At 41.9% G+C, this 12664-nt stretch overlaps 7 protein-coding genes across 8 annotated transcripts; 6 read left to right on the top strand and 1 right to left on the bottom strand.

Moving 5' to 3' along the window:
• Positions 1 to 1771: 1771 nt before the first annotated feature.
• LOC128259842 (peritrophin-1) lies at positions 1772 to 2710 on the top strand. Its single transcript, XM_052992449.1, has 2 exons — positions 1772 to 2433; positions 2495 to 2710. The coding sequence occupies exons 1-2, from the start codon at positions 1879 to 1881 to the stop codon at positions 2696 to 2698; spliced, it is 759 nt and encodes a 252-aa protein (XP_052848409.1). The 5' UTR covers positions 1772 to 1878; the 3' UTR covers positions 2699 to 2710.
• Positions 2711 to 2892: 182 nt separating this feature from the next.
• On the top strand, positions 2893 to 3460 carry LOC128259849 (uncharacterized). The gene is given in 2 exon segments (XM_052992456.1): positions 2893 to 3393; positions 3396 to 3460. Coding segments are annotated over 2 exon segments (528 nt in total). The 5' UTR covers positions 2893 to 2915; the 3' UTR covers positions 3446 to 3460.
• A 140-nt stretch (positions 3461 to 3600) lies between these two features.
• LOC128259844 (uncharacterized) lies at positions 3601 to 4288 on the top strand. The gene is given in 2 exon segments (XM_052992451.1): positions 3601 to 3792; positions 3795 to 4288. Coding segments are annotated over 2 exon segments (624 nt in total). The 5' UTR covers positions 3601 to 3608; the 3' UTR covers positions 4235 to 4288.
• A 48-nt stretch (positions 4289 to 4336) lies between these two features.
• On the top strand, positions 4337 to 5337 carry LOC128259839 (probable chitinase 10). Its single transcript, XM_052992444.1, has 2 exons — positions 4337 to 4965; positions 5026 to 5337. Exons 1-2 carry the CDS (start codon positions 4369 to 4371, stop codon positions 5242 to 5244), a joined length of 816 nt encoding a protein of 271 aa, XP_052848404.1. The 5' UTR covers positions 4337 to 4368; the 3' UTR covers positions 5245 to 5337.
• Positions 5338 to 6165: 828 nt separating this feature from the next.
• Positions 6166 to 7269, top strand: LOC128259838 (probable chitinase 10). Its single transcript, XM_052992443.1, has 2 exons — positions 6166 to 6404; positions 6461 to 7269. The coding sequence occupies exons 1-2, from the start codon at positions 6389 to 6391 to the stop codon at positions 7267 to 7269; spliced, it is 825 nt and encodes a 274-aa protein (XP_052848403.1). The 5' UTR covers positions 6166 to 6388.
• Positions 7270 to 7968: 699 nt separating this feature from the next.
• LOC128259840 (BAG family molecular chaperone regulator 2) lies at positions 7969 to 11155 on the top strand. 2 transcript variants are annotated; one of them, XM_052992445.1, is made up of 5 exons: positions 7969 to 8258; positions 8630 to 9127; positions 9528 to 9548; positions 9604 to 9746; positions 10671 to 11155. In XM_052992445.1, exons 2-5 carry the CDS (start codon positions 8865 to 8867, stop codon positions 11045 to 11047), a joined length of 804 nt encoding a protein of 267 aa, XP_052848405.1. In that variant the 5' UTR covers positions 7969 to 8258; positions 8630 to 8864; the 3' UTR covers positions 11048 to 11155. The 2 variants fall into 2 exon arrangements, with proteins under 2 accessions (XP_052848405.1, XP_052848407.1); XM_052992447.1 differs by lacking the exon at positions 9528 to 9548.
• A 35-nt stretch (positions 11156 to 11190) lies between these two features.
• On the bottom strand, positions 11191 to 12483 carry LOC128259831 (uncharacterized). Its single transcript, XM_052992432.1, is given in 3 exon segments — positions 11191 to 11711; positions 11713 to 11799; positions 11801 to 12483. Coding segments are annotated over 3 exon segments (1032 nt in total). The 5' UTR covers positions 12245 to 12483; the 3' UTR covers positions 11191 to 11210.
• Positions 12484 to 12664: the final 181 nt, after the last annotated feature.

Genomic DNA, 12664 nt, shown 5'->3' with positions numbered 1-12664 from the left:
AGCTTCGAGTTTTCTTTTTTACTATAGCCGAATTGTTATTCTGGCTGAAAGCGACAGCAAAATAAGCCATACAATACTTTCTGACCTAGTTTCATCATTATCACTTTGTCAAAAGCAGAGTTGAAGATCGCAGGCAGTCGTACTGTCGTAGTACCTGCCTTTTGGAGATACGATACGCATTCACCTTGGTCTAAAGATAATAAATGATCTCATTTGTTATTTCCTCTCCCTCAGGACTTGAAGGAACGTTCGTGACATCGTCACATTTCCAGCCACTTGCTTTTTGGGCCTTTTAAACGGACTTTATTCACACACGATTGTAAATAAATGTACATGTGGATTGTAAATTAAATACACAATTCGTCGATCGGGTTGGGCTGAATATGTATATTTTGTCGTGTAAACATACGCAACGCAGCAGACATTCTGCCGTCGTTGTCTTTACAACTGAATCCACATATGTATCGTCAGCGTATTGAAAAGTCTTAAGTCTTTTGTCTTTTGTTTTTTTGTCATTTGTTCTGGCTCGATCGATGTTTCCCGTCCATCTGTCAATTGCATTTAAAGCAAATATCGCCCATAAGAAATGGGCTATAATAAAAGCGTACGCCGTGCAACGACAACGACAACGACAACGACAGCAACAACAACAGATTGGTTACGTTTGCACTTGTTTAAACAATTTCATAAAGAACTTCAGAGCTCCACTACCTGCGCCAGTTGATTTGTATTTATTTTTATTTATTTTTATATTTATTTAATTTCTTCCCTTCCATTCCCTTCCCCTTACAGGTGCACGATAAAGTTAGCCAGCATAGAACGGCAGCGCTTATTTCTGTCTTATCGTCAATGGAAATGCTTGACAATAAATTAGATTTTGTGCAAATTCTCCCGTCCGATCGATCCACTCAATGGGTCTGTCCGCCATGATGGTGCAAATAATGGTTAAGAATACCGAAGAAGAAATACAAGTATACCCCAGGCAAATCGCTGGTTTGTGTGATTTATATCATAACAAAAGGGTAGAGGAGCTGCAAGAAATGCCAGATCGAAGATTGGCTACACTTCATCCAGAAAATGCTAATCACTATACTACCGGGAAATGTCACTTATAATATGGTTATTAATATATTTAGCACTTTAAGCTTTAAGAAGCCTGTGTTCTAGAAATACTGGAACTGCCAACTGAACGTGTTTATTGATAATTTCCTATCTACATTCTGTCCGGTGAAGCCAGAAACTTCTGAATTATTAATGAACGTTAGTGGAGTGTTTTGCAGCAGGGTAACTTTCAGTCGCTTCTCATTATCCAAAAGTATTTTTCTGCTTGACGTCTTCGTCTTTGGCTATCCATAAACAAAATACGGCCAATGCGGCGTTTGTTGAGGTCAATGATTTCTGTTGCGTTGTCTTTTTCACGCTTTTGACGCTTTTTGTCGGTTGCCCAGTTATATGTTCGTATGTTCGTATGTCTGTCTGTATGTCTGTATGTGCTAGCATATTGAATATTAATTTTTAAGTTTTTCGGCTTGTGCAAACACATTCAGCAAAATAAGTGGAACCATCGACCGCTGTAATGTCGATTCTGCAAGCCAAATGATGACATAATGGAAGATAGTTAAAAAAACCAAACCCACGAGGAGTGTTGTGTGTTGAGATGAATCACGGGGCCCAGAATATTTTTTCTGTAATACAATGAACCACGGTCTAAACTTATCTTGAAGGTCTTTTCGATAAAATGATATTCAATTAGACTAAAAACAAATGCATGTCGGCTGCTGATTTTTTTTACGGGAAAAGTCCCAGAAATATGTCCATAAATATAATGGTGAAACCGTCGACATCTTTCAGTAGAAGACTCAAGTCGAAACCGCTAAAATGCCCAGATTTCTTGTATACCTCTGCCTCGTACTGCTGCTGTGGAGTTTCCAAATAGCTGCAGATCACTTCGATGAATGTGACGGGGTTGACGACGAAACGTTCGTCCAGAGTTGGGAAAACTGCCAGTCGTATGTCTACTGCCAGGGTGAGGATTCGTTGAAGGGCGAGTGCGATGAGGGGGAATACTTTGATGCGGAGACGGGGGGATGCGATGTGGCCGCGAATGTGCAATGCTTCCTGGACGAAGTCGATGAACCTGCAGATCCAGAGCCCGAACCGGAAGAGGAAGTCACACCCGCCACGCCAAGACCAACAGATCCTCCAACCGAAGCACCAACCGAAGTGGACATCCTGAACATTGCCCCAGTTGTTAAGCCCAACTGCCCGTTCAGCGATGATCCCAGTCAGGTCATATTAATGGCCAGCAACGAATCGTGCACCAACTATTTTCTCTGCTATCATGGACATGCCATGGAAATGCATTGCACCAATCAGTTGTACTTCAATTCCCTCACCGGACAGTGTGATTACCCCGAGAAAGTTCAGTGTGCGGTAGGTTGCAATTCAAGGATTCTTTATCAATCTGTTCAATACATTACAAAATTATTTGCAGCTGGACGATCCACGGTCCCACAAATGTCTGCCCCACATGACCGAGTTCTTTCCACACCCGGACAACTGCAACTACTTCTACTACTGCATCAAGGGATTCCTGACCCTGCAGCAGTGCCCCTTTTACTACGGCTGGGACATCGAGCGGCGGAGTTGTGTGCAGATTGGTGTGGCGAAATGCTACGGAAACTCCCGCCGAACTTAGGCCGGAAACTGCCGAAAACATTTAAGTCATTAGAGCTGTGAGAGGAGTTGTCTACGCTAGCTGATAAGCGCTCTATTTATTGATAAGCTACAAGATTGTGGCAACATGAGACCTATAATTAAATATAACTTATTAGGAAATACCTAAGGCTTTTCTCCCTTGGCTGAGCTATAAAAACGCTTAGCACATCGCTCCGAACCACCACAAAAGCTTGAGAATGCAGCAATCTTTACGCTTGTCCCTGCTGTTAATCGTTTACGGAGTTATTCTCGTTGTCTGGGGAATCAATGGCCTAAACATACCCGAATGCACTGGCCAAAATGGAATCATCAACAACACCCGTCCCAATTGCAGTTACCCCTTTATTAATTGCTCAGCCCAGGATTCGTTATTTTGCTTTGAAACTAACACTTGTAGTGCCAACTTTATCTGTGGCAATATAGACACGCTGGATAATTCGACTGCCTCGCCCAACCAGACAACTCCAACGGTTATAACCACCCCGACACCTTTGGCCACCACCTCAACCACCTCGACCACCTCAACCACCTCGACTTCCAATATCCGACGTGACTGTCGTCCGGGTGTAACCAAAAGGTTTAGTTACCCACAGAATTGTAACTACTTCTACTACTGCGTGGACGGCTTTCTACTTGTGGAACAATGTCCTATTGGCTATGTCTTCGATCCGGAGACTGAGCTTGTGGTGGTCGTAGACGAGATTCGGCCGATTGTACGTTGAAATAAAGAGTTAATAAGCTAAAAACAAAAAAAAAAAGAAATCATTTAATTAGGCTTCTTGTCATGTCAACTAAAGCTAGAAAATAAAATTAACCAAGAGTCTTATCAGAGAACAAGCGAAACGAAACGAACAGTATTTTCACCTATAAAGAAGGCTCTGATCCGCGAGATGAGACAGTTGAAAGTCTATATGTGGCAGTTGTTGATTGTCTTTGGCTGCCTGTTACCTGCAAATCAGGTGCGGGCGGATTTGCTTGAGGAATGCACAGGTGTTATAATCAACAAGGTGCCCAATGAGAACACGGAATGCAGCGAATATGTCCACTGCGATGGCGAGGATTCGTACTACTGCAATGGGATTGTCGCGAGGCCGTCGATTGTAACGCTAAGGAAGCCACTACCAAAGCACCAGTTACCACCTTAAGACCTGTTGAAACCACCACCACGAGAGTGTCCACGACAGCAGAAGCTCCTTCTCCGGCAAACACAACATCTACTACAACGCAGACAGTGACAATCTCTTCGTCCATTTCACCACCTTCGGTGCCAACCACATCTGCAATGCCAACCACCGATGTCCATGTGAAGTGCAAGACAAGTGGAAAAAATGAGGTCTATCCGTATCCAGCGAATAGTAATTACTACTATCAATGTCTTGCCGGTTATCTGCTACTTCAGCAGTGCCCCCAGAACTTCCATTTCGATCAGTCCCAAGGACAGTGTATTTCCACAAAACCGTATCCGTATTCGTATTCGTATCCGTATCCGTATCGCTCATCGCACTTACATGTGTAAGATGCATCTGTGAGTCTGTAATAAAGTCAGTATCAAAGCGTGTTCTTAGGCAAATTAATTTCTGATAAGCACCAAGGTGGTAAAGGTCTGCATACGGCGTAGATCAGTTCACTTTTCGAATCGCAGCGGAGAAGATGTTTCGGGTTTTTGGATCCATTTTATTGTTCCTTGGCATTTGCCTGGCGGATGTTTTCGATGAGTGTAACGAAGGCAATAGCTTGTCGTTCGTTACCTCACCAAAGAGTTGCGCACACTACATTTTCTGCAACGGCGATGAGTCATACGATGGCGAATGTGCGGAGGGGGAGTACTTCAGTGCCGATATGGAAATGTGTGAGCCCATGGGCGACATTGATTGTCGCACGGGATCGGCAGTGGAAGTGGATAGCTCCACGCTGATTAACTCTGACGTGGAGACCACTGCACCGGTTCCTACGGATGTAATCACCACTTTGGCTCCGTCGGTGGTTATTACGCTGCGCCCATCAGTCGTCAATCAAAATGGGACCTCCAACGCGACTACGATTTCACCTGGCATAGAGGTTATTGTGACCAATATGTGCCCACAACTGGATAATCAAAGTCGTATCGCTTTGGTGCCAAATCAAAACTCCTGCACCGATTATTACATTTGCTATCGTGGCGAACCCCTACCCATGAGTTGTGCCGCCAGTTTGCACTTTAATTCGCGCACTGGCAAATGTGACCATCCCGAAAACGTTAGATGTCTGGTGGGTTTTCTATATTATCTGATCAAACAACTATGATTATTATTTATCAAATATTGTCAGGCATTGACATCGAATCCCAGAGAGCAGTGCAAACGACATGTTATAGATGTTTATCCGCATTCCGGCAACTGCAATTACTTCTACCAATGTCGATCGGGTTACCTGATGGTGCAGCAATGTCCTTTCTTCTATGGATGGGACTACGAGAAGCGATCCTGTGTGGCGCTAAGTCAGGCCAAATGCTACAATAAAATACAAATGCAAATGAAATTTAAATAAATACATATCGATCAAGTTAAAGGAACTATTGATTTTAAACATAAGATTATGGGAAACTAAATTTATATTTTAAGGCTGAACTTAAATGGCATTTTTTTAAATTCTAGCTCTACTTTTCTGTGAATTTAAGCGTACAAGTAAACTAGTCATGTTGAATATTATCAGATCTATAGCTAGCTCATTTTAATTACAAATTTTTAGTAAATAATAAAAAAAACATGATAGCATGGACAGAAATACAAAGAGAAAACTGAAACATTTTAAGAAGTAAAACGCTTTATGCTAATTTTGTGTTACTAATTGAAACTAAAATGTTTTGAATTATTTATTAATATGTTTTTTACTTTTGCACATTAAACGGCAAATTTTAGAGCTCTGTTTTCTCTGTGTAGGGTTTTTCGGTTAAAATTCGCTTAATTTGTTCATATGAAGAATATTTATATGTAACCCGAATTTTAAGTTTAGCTAAAAAATTTAAATGTGTTGTACATATAAATTTAGGATGAAGAGATATTTCTAACACTTCCGTAAGTTTAAGCATTTAAAGGAGAAATACCGTTATATCTCTTATCACGAAAGCATCCGACCTTGAATCATTTCTAAATTAATCACACATTTCTAGTGATACTTGACAGCTCTTTCATATCATTGCGAAATGTGAACCTTGAATCATATCACCTGCTAAATTTTTTTAGACAGAAATAGGCCAACCTTTTAGTTCAATGGGATATGGAATTCGTTGACCGATATGATAGCATTCTCTTTACAAGGTCAACATGTATCATATTGACACACAGCCAATTGGTACTGTCTCCTAGAATCTTTCTAAGCTCATCTCCACTACCTTTTCACCGAGGTTTGAAATTGAAAAAATCCGGTGCAGCATTAAAGATGTATCTCAGTGGCAATTCGAGATATAATATCGGTCGATGGCGAGGAAAGGGAACCAAATTGTTTTGCCAAAACAAAATGAAAGCAGCGACGTTATCAACTGCCTTAACAAGCAGTTGAAAATGTTAATTTTCTGATATTGAGTGTGATATTTGGCTGTATCTTGGCGCCGATTGTATGGCATATATGCCAAGTTCCTTAGGCATTACGAAATTAGAATAAAACTGCGCTTTACTGGAGTCTGACACAAAAGATGATGCTTGATACGGGTTAGTAGAATGAATTTAAAATAGGTTTTGCTAAAATAAAGACCCTTTGTTAACAGGGTTATATTTGACGATAAGCTGTGTGCTTGTCTCAGCTCAGAGAAACATGAAGCTATCGAAGCCCACAAATTCGGTGACCATACGGCAGAGTGGAGGAAGTTTCTGTGCCAATCACTTGGCTGGTGACTTTGTGGAGCATGCGGAGGATTGCCACATGTTCTACCTGTGCGTCGAGAACGGAGACGCAGTGCTGGCCTCCTGTCCGCCAACAATGCTCTTCAACTCGGAAAGCCGACTTTGCGATTCGGCGGGTAATGTGAGGTGTAGAAATGGCACGGATAACAGCATGGAAAATACTCCATCTGACGGTGGGGATGGTGACCTCAACAACATGGTCACCGATGCGGCCACCTACTGTGCTACCTTGATGGAGCAGCAGTCGAGCGATCGGATCGTTTCTGTAGGAAGCTCCAGCAGTTGCAGCAAGTACTACATTTGCTACTATGGACAGGCGATATTGCAGGAGTGCAGCTCCCAATTGCACTGGAATGCAGTGACCGGCAATTGCGATCTACCGGAGCGGGCACAATGCACTCTGGGCTTTCAGGAAGATGTGCCCTCCACTGGGAACTCCAATTTTCAGTCCGGTGGATCCATTTCGAGCGATCTCATCCACTGTCCGGCCTACGGACAACACTTGTATCCGCACATGCAGCGCTGCGAGTTCTTCATCTATTGCGTGAAGGGCCACGCCAGTCTGCAGCAATGTCCCTTCTACTATTTCTTCGACATTGCCACCAAAAGTTGCCAATGGTCGCGAACGGCTCTGTGTGTGCGAGATTTGAACTTGGGGGCACTAATAAAATAGGAAATATACTTTAAGTCATCTGAGAACAATGGTTTTAAAAGGGTTAATTGTTTTACCGGTCTTTTTGGCGGCCTTTTTACATATATAGTATAGTAAATCCTTTTTTAAGCGACTTATTTTTGGAAAATGTACTTTCCATCTGGTATCTTTAACTACTACACAATAGGAAATTCTAAAAAGGGGCTTAAAAACTGTTGTTTTACGTTTGTTTTTTTAGAAACATGGCGCCAAATATTTTCGGAATGTTGTTTCAAATTTGATGGCAAAAAAAAGTTAATATTAATAAGAGTAATTTTTCCAAACCAGCGTTATTTCAGCTCATTTTTATTAACTTTCATGTAAATACTTTAATATTGTCCAAAAATTGATACCAACTGAAATCGAACTGGGTAAAAATGTTTGAAAGTAAAAATAAAAAATAAATTAAATAAATAAAAATAAACTTCTTATAATGTCACTTGCAGGGGTTTTTTTGCAAAATTAATTTCTAAATACATTTCCCCCTTTGTTTATTAGCATTGCTTGTTAATGAAAACGATTTTAATTCCGGGTTTCCTGATTTAAATGTTTACAAGTATCGCAATACTATTAATTTGAATTTGGCGCCGATAACATGCAGACCCCAAATTCCTTGTGTACACACTGGCCTTCGACTAGCGGTATCGACAACGCTCATCGATTTTGTGACTGTTATTTTTCGGCTATTCGGCAACGGTCTTACAAATCCCACTATATTATGTTAAATTAATCATATTTACATCTACCTAAATATTAGCGAAACGAAATGTTCAATTGGCCCGTGAAGTAAACAATACAGACGCTCAAACATGAAACTGAGGACACATAAAAACGGAGCCTACGAAAAACCTCACTGAACACGAATTTTGCCGTAATCGAACTCAAACCCCAAAACTCGAAAAAACCCTCAAAATATACTTGTTTCGGGACAAAAGGCGCATTGAATCGGAACTACGAGACCCGGGCGGCAGGTAATCTATCCAAATCCCGAACAGCCAGCAGGATTTCTTCCAGAAAACAGTTGCCGGTACAACAGGCCGAGATTTTGGGTGGAATCTTCTAGAGAATCAGTGGCTCACCATCGAGAATGTTTGAGAATTTGCGCGGTCTTTTTCGAAAACGACGTCGCTGCGAGTCGGACACGCCCCCGGCCGCGCCGACAGCCCCCGCCCGCCGACGGCCCATGGCCAGTGCCCCGATATCCGGAGGATATAGACGCCGAGACTCCAGAGTCCAGCGATGGCTATGAAGTCTCCTGGCCGGCGGCCTCTCTCCACAGCCCACAATCAGATAGGTAATTGAATACTCGACATTCACGTTCCCCCCCTCTCTCTTCTTGCAGCTTCAGAACCAAATAAAATTAAGCAAAATAACAGCAACGCCAGCTTCAAACACGTCGACACCCACTCGAAAAAAAGCTTAAGACATTCCAAAACAAAAAAAAAAGTAGCCACCAGAGCAGCGGCTGAAACAAAAAAAACCGAAACAGTAGGCAGCTGTCCATCTTGGGTTAGAGATACACTTGGCCGGTTTTTGGAGGGCGGCCGGTTCCAATCACTCTGGATCAGCCGCAGGATATGGAAGTGGATGCGCCCCCAGCGCAGCAAGCCATCGACAATCATCTCCAGAATCACCACCATCATCAGCTGTACCCCCGTCTGCAGCAGCAGCAGCAGATCTCACCCAGCGTCCACCACTCGGAGTCCTCGATGAATTTCGATTATTTGCAAGACCTGAGGGCCGGCGCCATGGCCTCCGCGTCCACGTCGGCATCCGGAGGAGGCGGCAATGGCGGCAGTGCCTCCTACGGCCTCGTCGACGACAGTAGAGCCCTGGACAGGTTGTTATCCCATGCTACCTAAACCAAAACAAAAAAAAACCAAATTCAGACACCAAAACGAATACTCACAACCTTGTAGCGATCGTAAAACTTATTAATTTCTTATCTGTTATTTCTTCACACCACACACACGGCTACCAGCTTCATTCGACTCTTTTGTTCCGTAACAATCATGGTGATAGCTTAAAGTATCTGCTGCGAACGCCCACAGAACTCCCAAAAAACAAAAAGAGCTTTGTGTGCGAGCGCCTCTGTTGTAGACCTATTCTGGTTATAATTTTGTAGCTCTATAAGTGGACAATCGACCCAAAAAGCAGAGCGATCTAACCATTTAACGTTGCTTGTCTCTTTTCATGACTTAATCACTGATCCGCAACCGCACTTAACCACCATGTGACAGACCCTATAACGCCAGCGAGAGGTAAAGCTTCGTTTTAGTAGCCATTAACACTTACTTATCTCCGAGTGAATTGCAGGTTCGTTAGCATACTCGACCAGTTGGATGCGCGGGTGGAGAAACTGCGCAAGGATGCACTCAACCTGCAGGAGAAGAAAGACTTCCTCTTGATGTCCATGGATCTGATCAAGAGCAACGAAATGATGCAGAATATGAGCGAGGGTAAGATATGCTCATCATAAATCAAAACAAGACTATTTTTAGATCTATTAATATATATAATATTTTAAACAATTAAGATGAAGTAAATGCACAGAAATGCTATAGAGTACTCATTCAATTTAATTTTAGCCGAAGATCGAAACAAATTCGGTGGGAATTTGGTTGAAAGAGATTTTTTTTAGCACCGCGGATAAAATTTGACTTAAATTTGAACAAAAAATTAAGGCAAGAATATTTGACTTTTTAATTCATGCTGAAACCAATTTTAGTTCAAAGATAATTGACAAATCGAATTTTTTTAATATCCTTTTCTTTTAAATCTCCGATACACAGTTGTAAAACTTAATTTTTAGGTCCTAATAATATTTAATAATTTTTAAGAAGGAATCTAATTTGTTTTTAAATTAAGTTCTATCGAAATCAAGTCAAATACGCTGTATTTATTTGGTATTATTATTTTTTAACCATAATTGTATTACTATTCTTTTAAATAAAGCAGAGGAAAGAGCAAAGTTGTTTAAAATCGTTTTAAAATTTTGTAAAACTGATTCAAAAAAATATATTTTAAAGTGAGAAATACAACAAATAATTAAAATATTGTTTCAGACATAGAATAGTAATTTTGTTGTTTGGATTTGCCATTATTTTAGTAAAATGTTCTTTACTTTTAAATTCAAAGTTCATAATTGTAGAAACAAGTATTTTGCTTTTAGATACAAAATGTCAAGAAATACTTGATTTAAGCATAGGAATTTAAGATATAAGTATTGTTACTTATAGCAAAAAAGAGATGAGTAGGAGTACCATCTTACGGTGATACCCATTTAAAATCAAGTGCAACCTTTTTTTTACCCTTTACTCAGTTATTTATCTCATCTTCCCCGCTTACTGATTCAACATGAACTAATCACGATTTTCTTTCAGCTGAACGTGAGGAGATCATGTTGTATATACAGCGGGTTAGCTCGCGTTTGGGCACCGTGGAGCTGAATGTGCGCACTGTGCGCGACAACTCGCAGGAGGATTCCCTCAGCCAGATAAATGCATTGATCGACACGATGATCAAGATGGGCGATCCGGTGATCGCGCGCCAACGTTGCCAGTTGTACTTGAATGCCTGCTGCAGCAGCTCCATGGATCCATCCGGGCGGATGGACACCCTGCCGGAGGCGGACTTGGGCCCGGTGGATAAGAAATTCGAGAGCGTTCTGCTCGGCTGCACGCTGGACGATCAGAAGAACATCAAGAAGCGGTTGCAGGCCTTAATGGGTTATCTGAATAAGCAAACTGTTAGCCATTAATTTAATTGTTTTTCGGTCTATTAACCATTCATAGCATTATTACCAAACCAAACGAGTCACATCACCCCAAGCCAGTCGAAACGAATAATAAACAAAACATATACACAAGGTCGACGGTTTTTGGAATTCCATATGAGTATATTTATATTACTTGTATTTGTTACTATAAGCTAGGAAAGCACATGTCCTGGGCGTTTAGAACCCGATCACTAAGCACCCACAAGGCATCGTTGGAGGTGAAGAATATCTGCTGGATGTTCTTCGAGGTGAGATATATGATTTCATTGCCCTCGGCCGTTATGTTGGCCAGTTTGGCACATCTCACAACGGCTCCGAACTTGGGGATCACATAGTACAAGGTTCCAAAATTATCGATGATCATGCTGCGACTGCTGCCGAGGAGACTGCCCAAATGGGTGAGTTTTATGCTGTTTTCTATAGAAGTGGAGAGTAACTCATGTTTGCCTTCCATTTCCAGTCTATCCACGGTGCTGTAGAGGTCGCCATCCTGATCGCAGAGGATGAGTTCGCCCTGAAGACCGAATGTGAAGTCCACCGGTTTGATGGGAAACGATTGGTTCATGTGCTCGAACTTGTGACTTTGCAATGGGCGACGTTGCCATGTCTGTTCCAGGACGTCGTAGGCGAGAATTTCCGGCACCATGACCCACGATGAAGTAAATGTGTCGCTCCTGTTCGCAACCCGGACCCTTGGGACCCATTTGCACCACCAGAGATTGGGTGTCGTTGGCGGCCTATATGCTGACCACAATCGATGCGCAACAGTTCCGCATTGTTGCGTATCAAATCGAAGACAAACAGACGGGGCGGGCACCTGCTGCCCGGGACCCCAATGTCCATGACCCACAGTCGACTCAGTGCATCCACCTGCGACCAGTGGGCCTGTTGCAGGAGCGAGCAGTCATCATGGTCTCCGTTGGCATGAACATCGGCATTGGGAAACACCACCGTGGGCATGGGAAAGTACGAAACCGGCCACTGCGCTTCGATCAGAGTGGCAAATTCATTGCTTTCCACATTGACACTGAGAAAAACGCGCGAAAAGTGCATCGACAGGTGGCGCACGTAATAACTGGACTCGTTTAGGTCGGATTGCGATAGCAGCCAGGCTTCTGAGGCTAAGGCCAGGCCAACTAAGAGAACTCCCAAACAGAGGACCACTTGTGTCACCATCATTCAACCCGAATTCAGACTGAGCTTAGAGCCAGAGGTCTGCTTACGTTGTAAGTGTCCAAAGAAGTCCATCAAATTGTCTACATCAGCAGTTGGCATCGGGTAACGTGAAAAAACCGAATATCGGCGACCTGCATTAATGGAAACTAACATTGTGAGTTTTTCTCTGTTTACTTATGGCCCCAGCAGAAAGAGAAAAAATTCAAACAGCATAGGTTCAACTATCAATAAATTTCATGAGTCATTTATAATATTATAATATATAAGAAAATTTATAATATAATAATATATAAGAAAATTTATAATATAATAATATATGAGAAAATTTATAGTATAATAATATATGAGAAAATTTATAATATAATATATAAGAAAAATTAAATTATATAATTAAACATGGCTCATCCTTTCGGAAGTTATCTC

This window comes from Drosophila gunungcola (assembly GCF_025200985.1).
Source record: "Drosophila gunungcola strain Sukarami chromosome 3L unlocalized genomic scaffold, Dgunungcola_SK_2 000009F, whole genome shotgun sequence".
Taxonomy (NCBI): domain Eukaryota; kingdom Metazoa; phylum Arthropoda; class Insecta; order Diptera; family Drosophilidae; genus Drosophila; species Drosophila gunungcola.
The sequence above is the reverse complement of the archived record's forward strand: the minus strand, read 5'-3'. Positions and strand labels throughout refer to the sequence as shown.